This window comes from Aedes albopictus, chromosome 3 (assembly GCF_035046485.1).
Source record: "Aedes albopictus strain Foshan chromosome 3, AalbF5, whole genome shotgun sequence".
Classification (NCBI taxonomy): Eukaryota; Metazoa; Arthropoda; class Insecta; order Diptera; family Culicidae; genus Aedes; species Aedes albopictus.
The window spans coordinates 343956706-343982677 of record NC_085138.1 but is presented as its reverse complement, the minus strand read 5'-3'; the positions used below and the strand labels follow the sequence as shown (position 1 = coordinate 343982677).

Below are 25972 nucleotides of genomic sequence, written 5' to 3'. Positions count from 1 at the left end.
GTGGCGGCTTCTGTTCACCTCCGGCGGCACCGTTATCCATCTCTTCGGCGTCTTTGGTAGATTGGAAATCTGGAATTGGACGAAAAAGAAGACGGAAAAGACAATTGGATTTTTAAATTTAGAAAAAATATTGATTTTTTAATTTTACTCAAAAGAGCACCTAACTCTGAGCCACTATGATACCTAATATTCTTGAAAGAGATTTTTGGATATCACCTTTTAAGAGCTGGGCTAAAGGTTGAGTTTCACGGAAACACCCAGTACAAAATCCGCCGATGATTGGCAACCACAGTGTCCTTGATGATTCCCACGTTCTACGAGCCAGAGCCAGAAGGAAAGCAACTGAACTCTCCAAGGCCGGTTGTAGCTGAACGTTGAAGCACACAAATTGACCGGATTTTATGAAAATCGTTCCTCGGCTGTTGAGCCCGACTCGTCGCATTACACCTTCCAGAGCGATGTTGAAGAGAAGGCATGAGAGTCCATCACCTTGTCGCAGTCCCCGACGAGATTCGAATGAACTAGATAGTTCACCCGAAATCCTTACGCAGTTTTGCACACCGTCCATCGTTGCTTTAATCAGTCTAGTCAGCTTCCCAGAAAAGCCGTTTTCACCCATGATTTTCCATAACTGTCGTATGCCGCTTTGAAGTCGATGAACAGGTGATGCGGTGGGACCTGGTATTCACGGCATTTCTGGAGGATTTGCCGTACGGTGAAGACCTGGTTCGTTGTTGACCGACCGTCGACGAAGCCGGCTTGATAACTTCCCACGAACTCATTTGATTTAGGTGACAGACGATGGAAGATGATCTGGGATAGCACTTTGTAGGCAGCATTTAAAATGGTGATCGCTCTGAAGTTCTCGCATTCCAAATGGTCGCCTTTCTTGTGAATGGGGCAGATTACCCCTTCCTTCCACTCCTCCGATAGCTGTTCGATTTCCCAGATCCTGACTATCAGCCGATGCAGACAGGTGGCCAACTTTTCTGAGCCCGTCTTGATGAGTTCAGCTGTGATACCATCCTTATCAGCTGCTTTGTTGGTTTTGAGCTGGTGAATGGCATCCTTAACTTCCCTCAGCGTGGGAGTTGGTTCATTTCCGTCCTCCGCTGCACTGGCGTCGTCGTTTCCTCCGTTGCCGTGGGCTCCCGTGCTTACGTTCTCCACGCCGTTCAGGTGCTGATCGAAGTACTGCTTCCACCTTTCGATCACCTCACGTCCGTCCGTCAAGAGGCATCCGTCTTTATCCCTGCATATTTCGGCTCGCGGCACGAAGCCGTTGCGGGATGCGTTGAGCTTCTGATCGTGTTTCTTGGGAACGGCACAGCAGTTCCATTTCTTCAAACTCCGCTTCTTCCAGGCGGCGCTTTTTCTCCCGAAAGAGGCGGGTCTGCTGTTTCCGCTTCTGTTTGTAACGTTCCACGTTCTGTCGAGTCCCTTGCTGCAGCATTACCGCCCTCGCTGCGTTCTTCTCCTCCAAAACCGTTCTGCACTCTTCGTCGAACCATTCGTTCCGTCGATTCCGTTCCACGTACCCGATGGTGCTCTCGGCTGCGTCGTTGATGGCTGCTTTCACTGTACTCCAGCAGTCCTCTAGAGGGGCCTCATCGAGCTCGCCCTCATCTGGCAACGCGGCCTCGAGATTCTGCGCGTATGCTGAGGCGACATCCGGTTGCTTCAGTCGCTCTAGGTTGTACCGTGGCGGTCGCCGGTACCGTATATTGTTGATGACGGAGAGTTTTGGGCGCAGTTTGACCATCACCAGATAGTGGTCGGAGTCGATGTTGGCGCCACGATAGGTCCTGACGTTGATAATGTCGGAGAAGTGCCGTCCGTCAAACAGAACGTGGTCGATTTGAGATTCCGTCTGCTGTGGTGATCTCCAGGTGTAACGATAAGGGAGGCTGTGTTGGAAAAAGGTGCTACGTATGGCCATATTTTTGGAGGCGGCGAAATCAATGAATCGTAGGCCGTTTTCATTCGTCTGCTGGTGGGCGCTGAATTTACCAATCGTCGGTCTGAATTCCTCATCCTGGCCTACCTGAGCGTTCAAATCTCTTATGATGATCTTGACGTCGTTGCTTGGGCAGCGATCGTACTCGCGTTCGAGCTGCGCGTAAAATGCGTCCTTGTCTTCATCAGTACTTCCGGAGTGTGGGCTGTGCACGTTTATTATGCTGAAGTTAAAGAATCAGCCCTTGATCCTCAACCTGCACATTCTTTCGTCGATCGGCCACCAACCGATCACGCGCCTCTGCATATCACCCATCACGATGAAAGCTGTTCCCAGCTCGCGTGTGTTGCCGCTTACTTCTAAACGTTCGCACCATGGATCCTGTCCAACGCACCTCCTGCAGCGCTACGATGCCGAACCCGCGGTCCTTCAGTAGATCAGCGAGTATGCGGGTTCTGCCAATGAAATTGAGAGATCGGCAGTTGCACGTACCGAGTTTCCAATCGCAAGTCCATTTTGTTCGCTGGGGTCGTTGCCGTTGGTCTCGGTTCGTATTATTCTGTTGCTGATTTTCCGTTACAACGTTTTTTACGGCTGGCTCCTAGGGCCTGACACTAACCCCCTACTTTCCGGAGGACCATAGTGCACAGTTGAGCTTAGAGTCCTTCCCTGGCACTCGGACGTAGATCAGCCGCCCCTAACATGGGGATCAGACGCTGTTGTGAGCCGCTTCTCCTGGAGAACAAACGCTCAGGTTTGCCGAAGCAAACCCCCCTTCCCTGTCAGCCTATGACCAAAGTTCCCACTGGGGTTGGTTACCCGATCTTCCCTAAGGTTGCTCATAGTTTCCAGCCGGTACCACAAGGGTAAGGATAGGAGTTGCTGGGCAGAGGCTAGTAAATCACAATGGGATCTGAATTGCGCAGCATACCCAGCCTTTACCGTGCCTTTTTTTCATCTCCTTAGAACCGGTTGCGAACGGTCGGGGCTTGATCTGCTGGGATATCCAGATTGAGCTTACCGGTTTCCTCTGTTTCTGGCCGTATCGTGCTTAAGGTTCTGTAGGCGTTGGTTCTTGTTAACGAGAAACTCCAGTGAGCATTCACCTTCTGTGTTGGACAAAAGTCTCGTCCGGATGTCATCGTCCTTGGATGATTGCAGTCCACAGACAAGATCAGACTTTTAAATTAGTCCTCCGCAATTTTGTTGAGCTCGAAATCTTTACAGCACGGGTTGGAACGGTGGCATACGTCAGAAAGTCGTCCGATTCGTTTTTAGTGATCTGGAAACACTTGTACCGCTTGCTGAACAAAGAGATTCGGGTACTGAAGCACTCTTTCAACTTCTTCACTGTTTCTCCGAACAAAAAATCTCAAGGGTGCTTAGGGAAGACAAAGTTGACGTACTAGTAATGGACCGTTACCCTGAGGCTTCGTTAAGGTAACCGAACTGAAGCTGCATCGTCCAAGTTTGCTCCGTCCTTGAGGAAGAAGTCTTCGTATTTCCTGTACCAGCGGATCGTAGACAAAATCCTTGATGTTTAATGCCAAAAATTCTAAGATGAATTGCTCGATGGCCGAATGGAACCGCTCTCTTGAAAGCCGAAACGTTCCATCATCTGGACAAACGAACGTTTTGCTGCACCATCTGCTGGTTTTGCCGCAGAACCTGTTGGTCATACAGTTCTTCCATCTTAGACCTTGGAACTGCAGCTCTTCTTCCAAATTGATCAATTCGTGGTTAATCCTCGTCGCCAAGTGCTGTACTTCAGATTGATTGCTAATTTGAGGTGTTTATTATCGCTTCTAAGGCGACTTTATTTTTCAAATAGTTTGAACCGTCCTCTGTTCCACGGTTGCTGCTTTCTGTGGCGATTTGTTTACTGTGAATTCAACGAATCCATCGGTACAGCTGCGTGTAAGGCGAGCTTTTTTCTACCGAGTTGAATTTATCGAATCTTTCGCTATGTCTACTTCCTTCTGAAGTGAGTTTTTGTTTGTTGATCTGGCCTATGCATCGCTATGGATGTTCTCTTCTCTAAGACGAACTTCTATATACATCGAGTCAAGTAGATCGAATCTTTCGCTAGAGCTGCTCCCTTCTTGGACGAGCTATTTTCTATATTGTTTAAGCAAGATCCCAAGTAATAGAACTAGCTGAATAATAGTTTCTTTTGTTAAAGTTTGCTTAAGATGTTTGTTGGGATTCGTATTTCCACCGGGTCTAATACATCAAATCTTCCGTTGCTTGGATGCGCGCATGAGTAAGCTATTTTGTTTGAATCTAATGAATCCATTGTTACAACTGCTTGAAATGAGTACTTTCTCTTGGGCGAGTTTCTTCTTCTTGGCGTAACGTCCACTGTGGGATAAAGCCTGGTTCTCTGAGCTTGATGTTCTACGAGCACTTCCACAGTTATTAACTAAGAGTTTTGTCTGTTAATGATCATTTTACATGTATATATTATGCGGCAGGCACAAAGCTTGGCACAAAGCTACTCTACTCCCAAGAAAGTAAAGCAAATTTCCTTTACAAAAAGTTCTTGGACCGACGGGGAATTGAACCCGTCATTCTCCAGCATGACCATGCTGAATACCCACGCCACAGAGAACAGACGTCTATCTTTGCTTTTTGCCTTATGTAAAACTTTGTAATGGTCATATAAGAGTATGCCGTTACGCTCCCATTGCGTGGCGCTAGCATCTGATCACTTACATTGTCGCGTTGTCATTTTTGTTCCCAGTTTTCGCCGTTTTTGGACTCTGCCATCGTATGGTCAAATCAAGTTTATATGTCGGGCAGTCGTTGGAGGCGTTCAGGTACACTAAAATCCTTTACACACGATTTTAACGTATTTACGTTCGAGTTTAAATGTTGTTTCTCTGTGCCCACGCCTTAACAACTGTGGTTATAGAGCCTTCCTTGGGCGAGATTTTTACTGTGAATCTATTCTGAGGCGAGCTTCTCTGTCCACCGTATGCAGTAGAACGTAACTTCCGCTAAGGCTGCCTCTTTCTAAGGCGAGCATTTTTTCTGTGAAATCAACGAACCCCCAGCGATCTCCGTTTTCCACCAGATCTAATAATTCGAATCTGTCGCTACGGCAGCTCCCTTCTAAGAAGAGAATTCAACTAGCACTGAAGCTCTGCTTCAAAGTCACAATAGCAATGAGTCTTTCATAGAGAGATTTGGCAGAACAGGCAGGCAGGCTGAAAAGAAAGTTAATTGACACGGAATACATACCTTCAAGCAGATTTACGGGCGGATCCAGCAGCCCTTTGCGTTGCAGCTTGGTGTAGTATCGAATCATCTTAGCTATTCCGAATCCAATTGCGGCCACAACCAACACCACCAGCACCATCAGTGCAGTGTACTGAAACGAAAACAATTTAAGTCAAATCATCAACTTTCCTAAACATCCTCATACCTTTATCGTCGGCGTCTCCGTCAGCAACATATCGGCGAACACAATGCACAACCCCACGACGCACCCAATCCCGGCTCCCATCACCGGCGTTCGCTTCTCCTGCTCGATGTCCCGGTTGCTCAATTCGGCTGCCTTCCTCGCTGCCTGAATGATGCCCATGTCCTGCGGCTGCAACTGCAGCGCCTTCCCATACGACAACAGTGCCGTATCGTACTGCCCCACACCCATGTGCACCTCCGCCTTCCGGTAGTAACCCTTGGCCCAGGTCGGATTCAACGCTATGGCCGAATCGGCATCCTCGTTCGCGTAGTAGTACTGCTGCTGTTTGAGGAACGCCAGCGACCGATTGCTGTACAGGATCGCATCGTTCGGACTGAGCTTGATGGCGTGCGTGTAGTGCAGGATCGCCTCGGTAAAGTTCCCCGCCTTGACACACTTGTTACCTTCCTCTTTCAGCTCGTCCGCCGTCAGGTTCAGATTGCTTTTGCTTCGTTCTTTCTCCGTCTGCGGACCACCGCTGCTGCCCTTGCTGGGCGAGTCATCCTTGCCACCATCCTGTCAATTAAAAACATTACCACACAAACATTAGTCCGCCTGAGCTATGATCGATAATTGTATCCCCCAAGGCTCGTGTGTCACTTACCATAGTGTTGGACCGCGCGCTGTTATATCCAGTCCAAAATCGCGCTTATCAGTTCCGCGCGGGGTGAGCTTACTGCAATCACTCTTTTTATTGATTTTTTTCTCGCTTCTTCCCAAAGCAGTAATGATAATCCCCGATCGGGATTCAGCCAGGAGACGAGTTTTCCTCACTTTCGTGTAGTCATTTTTCACCTGAACACACAAGACTGCGGTTGACGGACGACCAGACTAGAACCAGTGGCAGAACAGAACTGGCGATGATGTTGTTTTGGCAAAGTTTTGACAAACGGATTGTCATAATCTCTGCTGGGAGCGCGGGAAGAGTTGCCAGCGATGCGCATATGTCACGCGGAACATCTTATTAGCCCTCTGTCCGTCTTCTGGGAACAATTTGAACCATTGAGAACAAATAAACTAGAAAATATTGCGGAGATTCCACCTGTTTAGACTCCTGCGCGAAAATTAGTTGCGTGGATTTTTCTTGCGTGGGCCCACAGATATAAAACCAGACCGCGTCCTGGAGAATATTTTACGCTGTGTTGTTAGGCACACATTTGGTGATAGTTTTGCATTGTAAACAAACATTTATAACGCACCTACGCTGAAAATGAGCCTAATCATTTATTTGCGTCGGAATCTATAAATCTTCACAACGAGCAATATAGCAAACACACTTCCTGCTTCAAAAATAATCTTCTAAACTGCTACGTATTTAGCTTAATTTGTTGCAGTAATAATTAGAAGAAACTCACCGAAAACCATCCAGGGTAGCGTTGCCATCACCATTGATACGTCTTTACTGCGCAATCAAGCTAACTCGTCGACTCGCCTCTTTGGAAACAAACTTTGGAAACAAACCCACAAAATTTTGAATATTGACCAATCCAAATTCCTGTGTGGTAGTGGTTTGTGTTCAGATTTCCCGTGTTAATCTACACTGAGAAAAATATTATAGTATGGGCAACGATGCAGCCGTATTTATTTTCACCATGCTCAAAAATAGTTAAATCATCTATTAATTTTGTCAAGTGTACTAATAAATGGTAACGATTACTATGCTTTGACGTTTCGTCGCATAGTAACCATAACTATGGAAAATAGTCAAGTTAAATGATTTACTTCTGTTATATTTGACCATTTTTATATTATTCCCCACTATGTTGATAGTAACCTTAAATATAAGTATTATCAACAATTTTGGCTACTTGAACTCAACTTTTTACAAGTTGACAATTTTTGTTCCGCTTCCGAAATATCTACAGATTTTTAGTAAGTTAAATTTTAGTTTAACTGTGTGCATATGAGTTGAAAATTTCTTGGCTTTTGCGTCTATTGAGTTCCGGACGTACAGGAAATCAGAAAGATCTGATGTTTAACACTGGTGTTATTGCCGGAAGTTTATCAGGCTTTGCACGGCTAAACCCGGGAGGAGATCGAGGAGAAGATGTCGGCTCGGGTATAGTGTACATGCCAGGACAAGTTGCTGTGGATGCTAATTTTGATATCCGGCAACAATATGCAAAAGGCAACAATATGTATGGTTCGTACGCCCTAACCTAAACTATTCTTCCATGTTCCCAAATTTGCTGAAACCATCAGTGGGATTAGTTTATGGTGCACCAGCGAGAGTGAAAACAAGCGTTATTTACAATGACAGAACTCGCCGCTGTAGCGCGTAAAGCTGCTTGTTTTAAGTGGTGGTATTCCAGTAATCTCGGACCGATCCAGCTCAAAAAATGCAACATCCGTTGAAGCCCTTTCGACGTTCCGGTGTTCGGTCTAATGATGCAGCCATGGCGAACTAAAGCGAGAACTGAAGCAGATTGATATTTAAATCCATGTAAGGAGTACATACTGATATTTCAGATGTGTCCGAATATTCATCTATCATTATGTTTGTGTTGAATAAAACATCAATTTTGTTATTATTTATTTGGCGAAATTCATAAATAAAACCGAAACTACCGATACCAGAATCCAACCACACGAATGGTTAAAAATACTAAAAACACAATTTTGATGGTAGCAATTTTTTTTTTCTCTGTTCGGAACATAACCACTGCGACCAATATTTTGATCTATTGTGGTATACCCCGTGTCCTTTGTATAGTGCATGTCGTATTACTTTATCACCATTGAGAAGTTATAAAGTATTCGGTTTTGTTACAGTAGTCATTTTCAACATAATCGCAAGGAAGGATTCTGATTTATAGGTTCCGCTTTTAACACGCTCCTTTTTCAGTCAAAATCTGATCCCTTAACGAGAACGTCAAGAAATGATACCGATATTGACCATGCATCGGAACCCTAGTCCTTTCTGTTTCAAACCAGTGAACACCGAATAAAAGATTAGGAATACTAACCCATTTTTCCTTGTTTCAAGATCCATCTCGGCCACACCTAAAACCGAGACCTATCACTTTCAACAAGGTGTAAAATGTAATAAGGACCAAAGTGTTTTCCTTTGATTACTCAAATTTGCTGCTCCACTAGCTGGAAGCAGTTAGAACTAGGGTTCGGTTTGGTAGATCTTTCGCCGCAACGCAACCCAAAAAGGTGATCTTACCCACGCTACGGGCTCCGTTAAAGATCGAGCATATTTTAAACCCCCTCAACCATTCATCCCTCAGCACGGGTCGCCTGACACCTTGGATTGGGGTTACCTGTTTGGTGGACTTTTACCCCCGGAACAGGTGGTCCGTAGTGCTATTCTAAGCCGGCAACTACACGGGCTATGGTAGCAATTACTATGCTGATTATTAATGCACATAGTGAAAGGCACTAAAATATATGGTCGAAAATACCACGGAACATAAACAAAAACAGGCATGGTAAATTGAACCCTCTCCGTGGTAAGTTTAAGTACGAATTATGGTCTACCAAAATCAAGTAGTAAAGTTGTTTTAATTTCACCCTCGATACAGTCAAAATTACCATGTCCTTTTTTTCAGTGTATCTGTAAGAACTTTGTAAGCATCTTTTGTTCTCACGTATAGTGGTAATCATGTTCAAATGTATGCGTGCCTTTTTTGTAGATGTAGTTGTGAAACTGCGAGGAAAATATTTGCACTCTTGCTCCGGACGTTAGTTTTATCATTATTTACCCGTTTTACCCAATTCGATTGGGTAATATTTGCATATGCAATTTGAATAGCCTTTCAATCGGCGTGCACATTTGTGTGAGGAAAAATTTGCGCTAGTGTTCGTGTGTTGAAATGTCACTTATCTCTATAGTGGTTTCGCAGCGCGGTGTCACGAACACTAAGGCGCTGTCCATAAACTACGTAGACTCATTTTATTTATTTTATTTATTGACCTTCATCGGGCATTAAGCCTTAATGAAGCCTGGCAGGGAAAAGCCTTTTTGAGTTGCCCACATCACTCGGCTCACTCAAAAAGGCATAAAAACCCTACATCTTTTACGGGTTTACAATATTACTATACATATATACAAGAGGGCTTAAGAACTAAATAATTAAAAACCACAAACAATAAATATCTAAAATCATTACAAATAATACAAAAACTCACACACATACAAAGTCAATTGCGCATTGCGTAGCGTTTGACCAGCTTCTTCACTATCGATGACTTTCCTGGAGCCTTCGTTTGAATGCGCTGGCAGAAGTGTTGAAATCGAACAGCTCGTACTCATGGTTGAATATCTCCGACATGAACCGAGTAACAAAAAGTCGCGTTGACGAAGCACTCGCGTTGGAGCATAGATGTTGACTAGTTTCCAACTCGCCCAACAGAATTTTTGCCACGAAAACAGCTTGAGTGTGCTTCCTTCTCTGCTCAAGAGTTTCGATCCCGAGCAATCTGCAGCGGTCTTCGTAGCTTGGGAGATTGATGCGGTCCCGCCATGGTAGATTACGGAGGGCGTATCTCACAAATTTTCGTTGTACCGTTTCAATTCTATAAATCCAGGTGGACTGATACGGACACCATACAACAACATTCGATTCAAGAATGGATCGGACCAATGCACAGTACAGTGATCGTAAACATAGAGGGTCACGGAATTCGTCGGCTATTCTGAACATGAACCCGAGCTGCCTGTTTGCTCTGGAGATTATATCGTTATAGCACCGACGAACCGACGTGACAGCTAGAACAAACAAATTCAAATTTGTTGTCCCCGACGCCATGATGGAAAATAGCCGAACACTACCGCCTCCTCTATAACAGTTCGCGTTGTTTTGATAGTTTGACTCAAAACCCCCGTGTATTCATATAGGAAAAGGTTCGCGCCTGTGCTGATTTGACAGAAGCGTTCGCTCGCTTTGCTGGACGACCGTTAAATTTAGGGGGGACACTTTTGAAACACCACTGTCACGTCGGTGCGTTCGGAGAGAGATCGCAGCGTCCAGAATCACGCCTAAATCACGTACCTCAGTCACACGTGCCAGTGGTTGATCGACGATGATATACGCATATGTAATTGGTGTTCGTTTGCGATGGAAGGATATAACTTGGCACTTTTGAAGACTCACCGTCAGTAAGTTAGTAGTACACCACTGGACGAAGGACTGAACTGACAGCTGTAGTTGTGCACAATCTTGGAGGCAGCGAATCAGCATGTATAGCTTTACGTCGTCTGCGAAAAACAGACGTATTCCTGGTGGAAGCACGCTGGATAGATCATTTAGGAATACGGAAAACAGTAATGGCCCCAAATTGCTGCCTTGTGGAACTCCAGACAAGTTCGAAAATGGTTCCGATGTTTCCAGTCCGATTTTGACGACGAGCCTTCGATCTGTTAGATATGATTTTAACCAGCGAACGAGATCGTCAGAAAGCCCCAGTTTCCTCAGCCGTGCAAGCAATATCCCGTGGTCTACGCGATCAAAGGCAGATTTCAAGTCTGTATATACAGTATCGACCTGCATTCCGGAGTCCATGTGCCGCAGGCAAAAAGAGGTGAACTGAACGAGATTTGTGGAAGTGGATCTTTTGGGATAGAATCCGTGTTGGTCCACAGAGATGTAATGTTTGCAAGAAGTGAACAACACATTATTCATCACGATTTCAAAGATCTTCGAGCACGCTTTGGGTCATTTCAGACCCCCCCCTCCCCCACCGTAGATTTTTGTTCATACAAAATTTTCGAAATTTGTATGGAGCGTAGACTTTGACCAGACCCCCCCGTCCCCCCCTAAGAGTCTACGTAGTTTATGGACAGGCCCTAATGCAAATCTACTGGTTGAAAATATGCCCATTTGATTTTGCTGGGAACAGCTGATCTTTGTTTACTATTTTCAATCAGTAACTTAGGTGGTGTTCGTGTAATGCAGCGTGTACGTACACGCAACACTACTAAAAGCAAAAACCACTATAGGTCCCATAGGTGTCGTCGAAGAGGGCTAAACAAAGGACCTATTCAATGAAGTAGGATGAACATTGTTGAAGTTGCAGCATTCTGCTCTTATACCAATTCGTCAAGAAATGGGTAACAGCAGGATACAGCAACTTCAACAATGTTCAACCTACTTCATGGAACAGGACTAAAGACTGTTGGTACAGTGTTCTTGAATTGCCGTACGATGTCATCGAACAGCTGAAAAAAGATCCCTTCTTCATCGGAAATATCGCCAAACTATTTCCATAACAGTGCAGTCGTGCAGTGTCTGATTGCAACAGACATCTTTATTCGTGTTGATATCTTCAAGGTCACTCTACACATCGTAGGCTGTCACCTTGGTCTGGATGTTCTACCCGCGGCCACTTAATCGCTGTAAGGGTCGATTTCGATCGCAGGGCACCGGTATGACCTACGTAGCCGACTCCGAACCCTTGGACCACCTCTTGTATCTCGTATGCACTAGCCATTCTCCGAGTCCACGCGCTACTTCCTCTGTAGCTCCAAGACGATGTGGTGATATTCGTTGAAACGGCATTCCAGCCAAACTACACATCCTCTGGACAAGATTGTCCGGAGTTGTATCCTCCTCGCATGTGGCAAGCATGCGGTCACGCATTGTGCGGAAACGCGGGCACACGAACAAATGGTGTTCCGCCGTTTCCACTAAACACGCACAAACCGGACATTCGGAAAAACCTGCATGATCGACACGATGCAGATACTGGTCTGTCGGAAGCAACCATGGCCTGAAAAGACCTGAGTTGAGTGGAATGTTACTTTTCCATGGCGCCTGTCCAACTATCTATCCTCGGGATAAACCTATGGGTCCGCCTGCCTTTGGTGGAACTGTCCCACGCGCGCTGCCATTTGACCAATAGGCGTCATACCAGTGATGCCGCAGAGCGCACCGTGTGACACGATACGGTACGCGCACGCAATCCTCAGGCACATCAGCCTATAACTACTTTCCAGCTTACCACGGTGGTAGCTTTCGGTACTTAGCGCCCGGGCCGCCATACCTTAGTATGGACGTAGCGACCTAGCCAGAAGCTTGCGCTTACTGGCATACACCGCAAAGCTATTGGGCATCATCCGGGACAGTGCCACTATAGCTGTGGAGGCTCTTTTGCAGGCTACCGAAGGTAAGCAATCGCCTACAATGATCACTGCTTTGTCTTTCGGTGGTTCACAACCACTACCTCAGTTTTGTGGTGAGTCAACTCCAGTTTCCTGGATCTCATCCACGCCTCCACAACCTTGATCGAGTGGGCAGTAGTCAACTCCACTTCTTCAATCGATTCATCGTAGACTTACAGTATAACTGTCGTCAGCAAAGCTGACGATCTCCACCCCCACCGGGAACTCCAACCTCAACACCTCGTCGTACATGACATTGACTGGGTCGTAAACTAGTACTCGATTCTGGAAGTAAGTTCCGAGAATCTTGTACAGGTACCCGGGTATCCCCAGACGCAAGAGCGCATCAGAAATAGCCGGCCAACTGGTGCTATTGAACGCGTTCCTTACATCCAGAGTCACTACTGCACAGTAGCGAATCTCCCTTATTTTACGCTGGAGCGCTATCTTGGCGGTTTTTGTAACCGACAGGATAGCGTCTACGATGGACCTCCCCTTTCGGAAGCCGAACTGGCTACTGAAGAGATCATTTACACCCTCGGTGTGCCTTAACATTCTATTGAGGATGAAGCATCTTCCCCGCCATGTCGATCAAGCATAATTTGGTCTATATGACGACGGGTCTCCGGGTGGTTTCCCCGCTTTTGGCAACATTTAGAACCAGGTTCTGCCTCTTCCAAACAACTGGGAAAACTCCCTCGCCCAGGAATTTCTGCATAGCAGACCTGAACATCTCGAGAGCCTCAGTAATAGCTACTCTTTAGACCAGGTTCGGAACTCCATCTCCTCATCGCCAGCCCCAGTCCCCGGCTGTCCTACGAAAGGAGGCCAAGGACTTGGATCATGGCGCGAAAAAAAAAACCCTCGATGATCACCTCCAACATCTCTGGAGATTGTTCAGTAGGAGCTGTGGGGTGTGAATATAGTTTACTGTTATTCCCCTTGCGTGTCCGTCCCCTAGCAAGCATGAATGACAGCCAGAACCATGACGACGGTGTCAGGGTGAAGCTGCCTCATTGAGGAGAGGAGCAAGTCGCCTTCATCGTGTGATTCCGGATTATGCCAAGTGATTCTACTATAGTTTGCTAAGATGGCGGGGAACGGATTGATCCAGTGAATAACGCGACATTCACAGGAGCCATTACATCTCTCGTCTTGGCCATCACGTTCCTGTAGGCATCACCCTACGGATTAGCATTAGCACTTTGACAGAGACCCTCGAAGCAGGCCTTTTTGCTTGCCTTTATCTCGGTCTTCAGCGCGGCTTTTACAGGTCCGCAATCGCTCATTAGGACGGACCTGGAGAGAAACGTGGAATAGAGCCTGGCATGGTAACCGGGAAACGACACACAAGAGCGGAGAGATGCGCCAAGTTCTCAAGATCAGAAGGTTCTGTTCGTCTCGGCTGAGAATCGAGCACACTCGGCTCCCTCATGGGTCCAGATCCGGTGGTAATACGGCCTGTTGTCAGCGATGTGGACAAATACTAGATGTAAAATACATACTAGTAGAATGTCCAGCACGTGGGGATTCAAGGACGGAACTCGGCGGTAACGGTTCATACGTGATGCATTGGCAAACGACCGTAACACTGAAAAAACGGTTAAAAAGCTGGATATTAAGGTGAAGTCGGGCTCTGTTGCTCTATGAAGCTAGAGCTACAGATACGCGAGATATTGTACTTTGACATAGTACTGGCTAAGGCAGTACCAACACTTAGAGGTTGGCTTTCTAAGCATTGAAGTTGCACCTGAAAGAAATGATGATAGTGTTCGTCATGAGAAGCGGAAAGGTCAACAAAAGCAATTGACTCGCACATAACTTTAGTTTTTGAGAGTGAGGAACACCAGCCAGAGGTATCCGCAAGAAGTCAAGGGAACTAGTGTGAGAGACAAAGAGAGAGGAGGGCGTCTATTGCGATGTGACGTTAACACGATTCGCCGACCAAGGGGTAAGCTATTTTTCATCAGGTGGTTCACGAATGAACTTCTTAGTTCACAGTAACGTTAATAAGGCGCTGTCCATAAATGTGGACTCAATTTTGGCCGTTTCAGAACCCGTAGTTTTTGGCTAGACCCCCCGTTCCTTCCTAAGAGTCTGCGTAGCAGGCCCTAAAGTGGGCGCTTCTATAGGAGCGCGCTCTTGGAACCAAATATCAAAACCACTTTTTCTTTTCATAGAGCCTCTATGGTGCATCTCATGTCCTGTGAACTTATCCATATACCAGTGCGCCGATGAACTGAATTCATCGCGGTCCGAACATTTTGACACTAGAACGGGGCCGCTTTAAACCAGAAGTGAACGATTTCCAATCAGAATTGCACAAATCTTATTGGGAAAGGCCCCACTCTAGTGTTAAAATTCTCGGACCGCGATGAATTCAGTTCATCGGTGCACTCGTCTATTGGTGAATTAAGTTCACTCGGTTCGAAAATAGGCAAAGAAAAGTGGTTCACCTAGGATGAACCAAACGTCAGATCCAAGGGTGCTCCCCTATGGAATTATCCACCGATGAACCAAATTCACTCGATCCGAGCAGGATCGTTTCTAATCGGAATTGGACAATTCTGAATGCACATGATTCCGCTCTAGTGTCAAAATTCACGGACCGGTTAATCGGTGGATAGGTTCATACAACCAAACCACCGGTAACAAACATGCATGGATTGAACGTTCATTTGTGATGTTAACTTTCAAAATCGAATAGGCCAGGGGAAGTGGTTCACCTGGGGTGAATCAATTGTCAAATCCACTTTTTCTTTTCATAGGCCAGACGAAGTGATTCACCTAGGATGAACCAAAAGTCAAATCCATTTTTTCTTTTCATAGAGGCTCTCGCAGTGGAAAATGTACCCAACAGGAAAAAATGAAAAGAAAAAGTGGTTTTGACATTTGGTTCATCTGAGGGCGCTCCTCTATAGGCTAGAGGAACTGGATGAATGTGGATGAATTAAACAAAGAGAAAAAGTAGATCTTCATATAAAAAAATGCTAAATTTGACAGATGCTTCATCCTCATTCACGCCAATTCCTCTAGCCTATAGATGAGTGCACCGATGAACTGAATTCATCGCGGTTCGAGAATTTTGACACTAGAGCGGGGTCATTCTCAATCAGAATTGTTCAATTCTGATTGGAAATCGTGCACTTCAGATTGGAAGCGGCCCCGCTCTAGTGTCAAAATTATCGGACCGCGATGAATTCAGTTCATCTTTGAACTCGTCTATAGAGGCTCTATGAAAAGAAAAAGTAATTTTGACATTTGTTTCATCCAAGGGAGCTTCCCTATGAACTTACCCACCGATGAACAGAGTTCACTCTGTCAGATAATTTTGACATAAGAGCGGAACCATTTCCAATCAGAATCGTCCAATTTTGACTGAAAACGACCACGCTCAAGCCCATGCTCTAGTGTCAAAATTCTCGAACCGAATGAATTCGGTTCATCAGTGGATAATTCTATAGACGGGTGCACCGATGAACTGAATTCATCGCGGTCCGAGAATTTTGACACTAGAGCGGGGCCGCTTCGTTTGCACGATGACGTCACTAATGAACGTTCGGTTCATTCTCGTTCATCTCGATGTGGTTTTTTCCTCTCTCGGGGAGAAAATTGAGGTTAAATTTGTATGTAAAACTCAATAATCCAAGGGAAGTGGTTTACCTAAGATGAACCAAACGTCAAATCCACATTTTCATTGATTTTTTTTTTATCATTAGGTATTACCGAGATTTTTAACGCGGGGTTAGTTCACCAACGCTTTACTTCCCTTCCGAAGAAAGAACTCACTTTTTAACGAGTGAGTATCGGGAGTGGGATTTGATTTCAGGTTCTCAGCGTGACAGTCGCCTATGAGAAGAGATTCACCTAGGATGTACCAAAAGTCTGCTTTTTGTTTGACTGAAGTTTACGAAGAGAAAAACCTAGGGGAACTCATGGGCATTCAAAGCAAAATATTCATTTGCTGTGTTATCAAAAGAACTTATGTATGTATACAAGAGAAGAGACTAAAAAGAGAAATCCCAAAGTAAAAAAGGCCAGAGAAAATAATGAATGGTGAAGAAAGACGATGAATTTCGATATAGCAGTCCTTACAAGGAAAAACAGCTATTTCTCAATGATAAAATTATTCACAATCACCTAGATGCTCCAGCCTATGTAAAAAGTAGAAAAACATCAATAAAGCATATGAGAGAAGAAAACGCTAAAAAAGATACAGATCTAACGACAACAACCTAGTTTAGTGTAAAAAAATAGTAAAATGGAACGACCTCACTATTGTTTTTGACCCACACAACAACTTCGTCGCTGTTAGACGGGCTTGGTGGTCTAGTGGCTACCGCTTCTGATTCGTATGCAGAAGGTCATGGGTTCAATCCCTGGCCCGTCCTTTTCATCCTACTTTGTATCTTTCTATCCACTTTCTCTCACTCTCTCTTCTCTACATATACAACTCATGTATATTCATATGTTCATAGCCATCGCTAGAACCAGAAACGAATTGAAAAAAGTCGTTTCCCTCCCTTCCAACTTCCACTCACAGCACAGTGTATATATAACGCCTGTAAGTTATGCAACCAAAGCGTGCTGTGCCGCTTGACCTTATTCACCTTATTCACCACACAATCTATCACGAACACTATAAATAACCCTATCCATGGATCGCATCACCGACCCAACGGTGACTCCCAGATCTCCCATCCTTTCCGTCTAACAAATACCCCAGTCCGTGCGGGTTGTGGGACGCAGAGTGCTCTCGGTCTCTAGTAGCAACAACCAGTACACTCTAACATTCCTTTCCCTTCCCAGCTGACTATAAGGACTTGGCCGGCGCCGTTATTGAACAAAAATGCATGAGCTGCTAAAATTGCACTTTGAGAATAAGTGGAATGTCCCAGCCCCTTATTCAGTTGGATCACAGTGCAACTGGTACCAGTTCAGATCAATCACGGAGGAGCAACCATTGACATGTATAGTCAGAATTGATCGTTTTTGATCGTTGATCGTTCACACAACAACTTCGTCGCTGTTAGGATTGTTCGGACTGTCTTAGAGTAAGAACAACATCTCGCCGGTTCGTAGTATACTGATTTTTCTTATATTGGTAGCGTCGCCTTCGCTTCTTGCCTTCCTCTTCAGTAAACTATAGGTATTCATTTTGTCTGCTTTGCTTTGCTAGTGAAGTCCCAAGAGATGTGTGCAATAGATACCAAGAGGTACAACAAAGAGAAGAACACTATCGCCAATAATAATAGTGGTTTCGCAGCACGGTGTCACGAACACTAAAGCAAATCTACTGGTTGAAAATATGCCCATTTGATTTTGCTGGGAACAGCTGATCTTTGTTTACTTTTTTCAACCAGTAACTCAGGTGGTGTTCGTGTAATGCAGCGTGTACGTACACGCAACACCACTAAAAGCAGAAACCACTATTATGATCGTAAGTAGGTTGAAGATATACATTCGTATCCTATTAAAGTAACTAAGGTATAGATATAACATATCGGAAATAATTCCCAGAAGACAGCGCAATTAAACAAAGTAGGTTTCAACATTATTCTCAGTGGTTTGCTTTTGTTTTATCGATCACACTCGTTCTTTTTTTTCGCGATCTCACTCACACAGACAAAACAAGGTTTGATCACGCGTTCTGCGTCGCTACTTCAGACCTTCCGGCGAACGGTTTGGAAAATTATGGAGGGGGAATTACATAACATTACCTAGAAATGCCTCCTGTACCACAACAGGGCGCGTCGCACTATAGCATTTGTGGAAAAATCAACGAACCAGATGTAGATTCTGAAATACTTGTTCTATGCGCGTTTGCGCACGCACACCACCAACGGATCGTTTCTGTCAGACTTAACGACTACGTTTTATGTGTTTGAGGACCATTATTTCTCAAATAATCATTTCAAAAACATTGCGAAAAAAAAACTTCTAGTTTTCTAGAAAAAATGTTTGTAATTTCGAAATTTTCGTCGTGTTATTTTAAACGGGGTGTTTTGGACATCCCTATAAATGAACGTTTCCAACAGAAAGTTCATTTTTAGGGATGAATAATACGCAAAGTTATAAAATGGAAAAGTGCGAATGAATTTGAAATTTAAAAATTTGCTAGGAAAATCAGCACATGTAATAAGAGAAACTGATTGATATTAGTGAAAAATAATTGTCTTTCAAAAAAAAAAGTTAGGTCCGACAGAAAGAATCCATTGCTTCTTACAAATTTTTTTTGTGTTTTTCACATTTCCACTCTTACAAAGTGGTTCCATTTTCTTTTTCTTAATTTTCCTTTTTTTGTTTACTTTTCTTAACATAATGTTCTTCCATTAGCTTTAATTATAATAAACTTCTATATACTCTCCTATCGCCTAGTAAAAGGGATCTCAGCAAGGGAGAACATGCTCTCCTTCTCGCTTTCGCTCATCATATTGCCGGCTTTGCTCTTCTCATCTGTTCAATCACTTATCAGATCGTCGTCTATATTTACATCCTGCGTTTTTTTGGGTGGAAAGATGTTTTTGATATAACGACGTAGAAGAACAATGTTAGGTAAAACTACTTACCGAAGTGTCAATATTATCATCCAGATTGAGGGCTTCGATCTCCGATTCGAAGTCATCGAGCGAGCTCTTTCGCTTGATCGGGTTGGCGGCGGCGGCGGCGACGGCAGCGGAGGCGGGAGGTGGTAGCTGACTGGCAGGGGTACTTTCTGTGGGAGGAAGCCCTCCTGGCGCAGCAGAACTGTCCTTCACGGTGGTGGATGTGGGTTTCTGGTTGATTTAGAGGGAGACATTTGTTGGAATCGAGACAAAATGCTTAATCGTTAGACAGGTGTATGTGAACCAAAATGATATGCGAAAGTTTTAGGAACATACTGACGTCCTTATCAAACAGAAGAATCAGATACTAATACACAAAACTGAACATTTCACTCTCCATCATAATATTTGAGGGGATAATTCTGCTCTCAATTGAGAATCAATGCTTGTAGAGCAGTGAACATACATTGACTAATGAAATAGTTCATTCTACTCGGTGGAGTAGTTGAATTACCCCATGAGGGTGCGCCATTGTTTCGAAATACCCTCTGGGGGTAATTTTATTTTCTTTTTGTTGTTTCTGCGCCTACGATCTAAACATCGAACTTCGAAGCATGTAAAACTCACATCTTAAGGCGGAAAAGGTATTCAAAACTTAAATATAGCCGTGTGTCCCTCTGGAGTTCATAAAACGCGAAATTCCCCCTCGGAGTAATGCTATTCTCTGTTGAAAGCGATTCCAATACACAAAACTGAGAATTTCACTCTCCATCATAATATTTGAGGGGATAATTCTGCTCTCAATTGAGAATCAATGCTTGTAGAGCAGTGTACATACAATGATTAATGAAATAATTCATTCTACTCGGTAGAGTAGTTGAATTACCCCATGAGGGTACGTCATGTTTTCGAAATACCCTCTGGGGGTAATTTTATTTTCTTTTTGTTGTTCCAGCGCATACGATCTAAAAATCGAACTTCAAAGCATGTAAAACTCACATCTTAAGGCGAAAAAGATATTCAAAAGTTAATATATCTGTGTGAATAGGTCCCTCTGGAAGTTCATAAGACGCGAAATTCCCCTGCGGAGTAATGTTATTCTCTGTTGAAAGCCACTGTCATTAAGGACCTCATAAAAAAAGACTAATGCATTGAAACTTGCATCCCGCCGTACGAAACTGAAGGGTTTCGATCTACAAAGTAGGCAATTAAATTACCCGATGAGGGTACACAAGTCATAAAATTCCCAATGGGGGTTATTTCGTTCACAGTTCAAGGAAAACCTCAATCTGTTTAGCAGAGAAATGAAAATACCCCCTAGAGGGTACATTTCTTACTAAATTAAATTTTGATATAGGCATGACTACTTACACTCTGCGTCGCACTGACAGTGGCCGCCCCTTCCGCACTGCTGCTAGCACTCGGATCGTAATCGAACCGTCCTTCGTTTTCGGCCTGCTTCATTTCCGCCACCGGATCACGATCGATGTTAAGTGGAACCTGAATGGAGAAAATAATAAAAAAAACATGTTTCAAACCTCAAAATTTCTTAAGGTGACACTCATCATCAACTCACATCAATGGCGGCTCGGGCCGGCAACATGGCGGACCGTTCCGGCAGCAGGAACTGCTGCGTCTTGACCGCATCGTAGAACCCAGGGAACAGATTCTCGTACTGCTGCGGGTCGGCCAAACTTTGGCCGGCCTTCTCGTTGATCTTGGCCAGCTCGGTTCGCCAGATGTCCAGTACGTAGGACACCTTGTTCGGTAGGTAGGTTCTGTCAGGATAATAACACATCAGTTAGTAAAGCGTAACAGAGATGATGAGACGAAGAAGATCCAACCCACCTAGCGAAGAACGCCGCCTCCGGTATCCGATTGGTTTGGATGAGAATGTCCAAGCACTTTTCCAGATCGCCCAGCAGGAACATCGACAGGAAGGAGATGTTGAATTTGCCCTGCGAGACGCCATTATCGCCCAGATTCCGCAGCATGTCGACGTCGCCTGAAGCGAGATAAAGGAAAGAAGCGAAACAAATGTTGTGTCCCGTTAGTTTTATTGCATTGCAATTACAATAATTTTCACCTCCCCCTCCCATGGTTTCGATTCCAGTCGGTGTCGATTTTATTGGCGTTTAATTCAGTGTCATCTGATCACTTAAGCGTGCAATATGTTTGCTATACGCTGCGTGGGGATTTGTAAGAAGGTGGTGGCATATCAATGAAATCAGTGGCGGTTCTAGGATGAGAAAAAGCTCTCTTGGAAAGATAAAATCATTCGAGATATTGAACATCCCTAGGAATGAACATTTAAAAGTCGATCTACGTTTTCTCAAAGATAAGTTTATGCACATTCATTTTTTATCCTATGGACTTATCCAGCGATAAACCGAATTCACTCGGTTGACTCTAGAGTGAGGTTGTTTCTAATCAGAATTGGACGATTATGATTGGAAATGGCCCCGCTCTAGTGTCAAAATTTTCGGACCGAGTGAATTTTGTTCATCGGTGGATAAGTCCAGTGCGTCCTAGCATACATAGACGAGTGCACCGATGAACTGAATTCATCGCGGTCCGAGAATTTTGACACTAGAGCGGGGCCATTCCCAATCAGAATTGTTCAATTCTGATTGGAAGCGGCCCCGCTCTAGTGTCAAAATTCTCGGACTGCGATGAATCCAGTTCATCGGTGCACTCGTCTATGGACTTATCCACCGATGAACCGAATTCATCGCGGTCCGAGAATTTGGACACTAGAGCGCGGCCGTTCCAATCAGAATTGGACGATTCTGATTGGAACAGACCCCGCTCTAGTGTCAAAATTCTCGGACCGCGATGAATTTGGTTCATCGGTGGATAAGTCCATAGGCTAAAGGAAAGTGGTTCACCTAGGATGAACCAAACGACAAATATACTTTTTTCTTCATAAAATTCATCCACAATCATCTGACTCCTCAAGCCTATAGACGAGTACACCGATGAACTGAATTCATCGCGGTCCGAGAATTTTGACACTAGAGCGGGGCATTTTCAATCAGAATTGTTCAATTCTGATTGAAAATCGTCAAAACCCTCGGACCGCGATGAATTCAGTTCATCGGTGCGCTCGTCTTTTGAATTTTGCACGATGACGTCACGAATGAACGCTAGGTTCACTCACGTTCTTCCTGTCCTCTTTTTTCCCACACGAATTTTGACAGTTTCCGGTGGTTTGTTTTGATTCCCGTTCGTTGTCGTTCTCTTCTCTCACAGGGAGAAAATTGAGGTTAAATTTCGATGCAAAATTCTATTGACCAGGGTAAGTAGTTCACTTAGGATGAAGCAAACACGTCAAATCCACTCTATCTTTTCATTGAAGCTTATGGGAGAAAAAGTGGATTTTGACATTTGTTTTATTCAAGGAATTTGGACACTAGAGCGGGACCAATTCCAATCAGAATTTAAGGATCTTGATTGGAAATTTCTCCACTCGTGTCGAAATTTTCAGATCGAGTGAATTCAGTTCACCGGTGGATAAGTTCATAGTAAACTTTTGCACAGGTTCATCCGTAGTTCAATGAATTATTTCAGCAATTCCTTCAGGAATCTCTCCAAGAATATCTCTCATTTTTTACGGGAAATTCTCAAGAGAATTTTCTGCGAATTCCTCCAGGCTTTCTTTCGGGAATCTCTTCAGAAATCCCTCATGAAATTATTCCAGAAATATCGCCAGCAATCCCAGCAGGAGTTCCTTTAGGAATCCCTCCAGAAGTGTTCCAAGAATTTATCATAAATTCCCCAAGGAATCTTTTCAGGACTTTCTCCAAAAACCCCTTCAGAAATTTCTCCTAGAAACACTCTAAGAAAGATCTAATTCAGGAATCTTTCCAGATTTTTTTCCAGGAATTCCTCATGGAACTTCTCCAACCATTATTTTAGCAAGAACTTCGATAACCCCTTCAGAACGTTCTCTAGCCAATCTCATCATGAATTTTTCAGCAATCTCTTTAGGGATTTAATTCAAGAATTGTTCCAATAATTTCTTCAGAAATTGCTACAAGAATTTCCAGGAATTAAGCTTGGTTTTTTTTTTCAGGAAATACTTCAACAATTCTTGCAAGAATCTCTCAAGTTTCTTCATAGATCCCTTCAGAAATTTCTCCCGGAATTACTTGAATTCCTTCAGAACATCTTCCAAGAATGCCATCAGAATTTTTTTTTAGAAATTGATCCAGGAAATGCTCCAAGAATCTCACCAGGAATATCTACAGGAATGTATAAAGGAATTATCTATATCTATATATATATAAAAATGAGTTTGAAATCCCTTTGAGGCAACAAAACTCACAAACGGCTGAACCGATTAGGATGGCTCTTGCACGGTTCGATTCGTTTTCATGGTGGCTGTGTTTATATGTATAAAAAGTTACGAAAATCAACTAGAAAAGTAACAAAATTGAAAAAGAACTGATTTTCTATGAGCTGGGAAGGAAATCAACACGATCGAAATGAAACCAATCTAGAGTGCGGTGACGTTATGAGCTCAACAGTTGTCAAACCAAGTGGGCAAGACAAAATTTGCCGGGACAGCTAGTATTCCATAAATTTATCCAGAATGATTTCAAGACCTCCTCAGCGCTTTTTCCAAGAATCTCTTACAATTTTTTTTCCTGGAATTTGTTTAGGAAATCTTCCAAGAATGTCTTCACGTTTTCCTCCAGGAATCCTTGAAGAAGTTCCTCCAGAAATTCCTCATGGAACTTCTCCAATACCTAATTCCTTCAGCAATAACTTCGAGAACCCCTTCAGAACATTCTCTAGCCAATCCCATCACGAATTTTTCAGAAATCTCTGGGAATTACTCCAGGAATTTCCAGAAATCCCATCAGGAATTAAGCATGGAATTTCTTCAAAAATCACTTTAGCAATTGCTACAGGAATTTCTCTTGGAATTCCTCCAATAATTCCACGTCATTTTTTCGGGAATTCTTCTATGAATTTTTCACGAATTCCTCCATGGATACCTCCGGGAATCTGTCCTGGAGCTCCCCATGGAATTTTTCCAGAAATTTATTCAACAATTCCTTCAAAAACACCCTTTTAGGAATTTCTCCAGAAATCTCCGAGAATTTCTTCAAGAACTTCTTCAGGAATCTCACCAGGAATTCGTTCAGGAATCTCTTTAGGAGTTCCTGCAAAAAAGTTTCTGGTACATTTAATTAGGGAATTTCTCCAGAACAGCCTCCAAGAATTTCTCAAAAATTCGTCTAAGAATCTCTTCAGGAGCTCCTGTAGGAAGGCTTCAGGTTTTTTTTTCAGGGAAACAATCCAGTAACTCCTTCTGGAATTTAGGACATCCTCCAGCATTTTCTCTGGGAGTCTCTCCAGGAACTCCTCTCTTCAGGAGAGGAATCCTAATGGAATTCGTCAACAATTTCATCAGAAAACTTCGAGAATTACTTCAAAAATCCCTTGAAGACATCCTCCAGGATTCACATCAGAACTTTTCTAGAAATCTCAGCAGAAATTGCTGGGAATTCCGGCAATACTTCTTCCATGAACATCTTCAGAAAACCCTTAGAATTTTCTCCAAGAATACATTTCAAAATTACTTCAGTAACTCTTCCAGGAATCTCACCAAAATTTCTTCTTAGAATCTCTCTGATTTTTTTTGAAAATTCCTCTGGGGAACTTCCCACAAATCCCTCCAGTAATTACTCATGGAATCTTTCCAGGATTTTTCCAACAATTTCTTAGGCAATAATTTTTGAAGCCTATATTAAAAACATGCTTCAGCAACCCCAGCAAAAATTTATGATTTCCTCCAGGAATCCTATCAATTCCTTCAGGAATCAAGATATCATTTTTTCGTGAATTTATCCAGGAATTTGCTCCGTGAATAAATTCTACCAGGACTTCTTCTCGGATTTTTTCCTCCTATAATTTGTCCTACAATTCCTCCCAGAATTCCTCCTGGAATTCTTCCCGGAGTTCCTCCTAAAATTCCTTCTGGAATTCCTCCTAGAATTCCTCCTGAAATTCCTCCTGGAATTCTTCCCGGAATTCCTCTTGAAATACATCCTAGAATTATTCCCGGAGTTCCTCCCGGAATTTCTTCTAAAAATCCTTCTGGAATTCCTCCTGTAACTCATCCTTTCCAAATTCTTCTCGGAATTCCTCTTGGAATTCCTCCTGGAATTCCTCCTAGAATTCCACAGGGAATTGTTCCTGGAATTCCTCTTGAAATTCCTCCTGGAATTGTTCCCGACATTCCTCCTGAAATGCCTTCTGAAATTCATCCTGGAATTCCTCTAGCAATTCTTCCCGTAAGTCCTCCTGGAATTCTTCCCGGAATTCCTCCTGGAATTCTGCCTAGGAATAATCCTGGAATTCTCCCCGGAATTCTTCCAAAAAATCCTCCTTGAATTTATCCTGGAATTCTTTTTGGAATTCATCCTAAAACTCATCTTGAAATTTATCCTGGAATTAATCCGGAATTCTTCCCGACATTCCTGCTGAAATTCCTCTTAGAATTCCTCCAGGAACTCTTCCCGGAATTCTTCCTGGAATTGTTCCCGGAATTCCTCCTGAAATGCCTTCTGAAATTCATCCTGGAATTCCTTCTACAATTCCTCCTGGAATTCCTCCTAGGATTCCTTCTGGAATTCATCCTGGAAATGTTTCTGGAATTCATCCTAGAATTCTTTCTGAAATTCATCCTGTAATTCTTCACGAAATTCCTCCTAGAATTCCTCCTGGTATTCTTCCTGGAATTCCTCCTAGAATTCCTCCTGGAATTGTTCCTGAAATTCAACCTGAAATTCATCCTGGAATTCCTCCTACAATTCATCCTGGAATTCTTCCTACCATTCCTTCGGGAATTCATCCTGGAATTCTTCTCGGAATTCTTCCTGGATTTC

The 25972-nt window shown here is 43.7% G+C and overlaps 2 protein-coding genes across 3 annotated transcripts in view; both read right to left on the bottom strand.

Moving 5' to 3' along the window:
* Nucleotides 1-35: 35 nt before the first annotated feature.
* On the bottom strand, nt 36-6304 carry LOC109421952 (uncharacterized; the record flags this gene model as incomplete). Its single annotated transcript, XM_029865057.2, is given in 4 exon segments — nt 36-69; nt 5201-5330; nt 5385-5939; nt 6028-6304. Coding segments are annotated over 4 exon segments (722 nt in total), but the record flags the coding sequence as incomplete, so codon positions are not given.
* Nucleotides 6305-17603: 11299 nt separating this feature from the next.
* The window catches only part of LOC109421953 (coatomer subunit beta'), a 77637-nt gene continuing 69268 nt past the window's right edge, over nt 17604-25972 (bottom strand). For both annotated transcript variants that reach the window (XM_029865028.2, XM_062843158.1), the window contains exons 10-14: nt 20922-21078; nt 20650-20851; nt 20445-20573; nt 19098-19304; nt 17604-19024 (exon numbers count right to left, since the gene is read on the bottom strand). In XM_029865028.2, the coding sequence (XP_029720888.2) occupies nt 18989-19024; nt 19098-19304; nt 20445-20573; nt 20650-20851; nt 20922-21078 (731 nt within the window). In that variant the 3' untranslated portion in view covers nt 17604-18988. The remainder of the gene's footprint in view (nt 19025-19097; nt 19305-20444; nt 20574-20649; nt 20852-20921; nt 21079-25972) is intronic.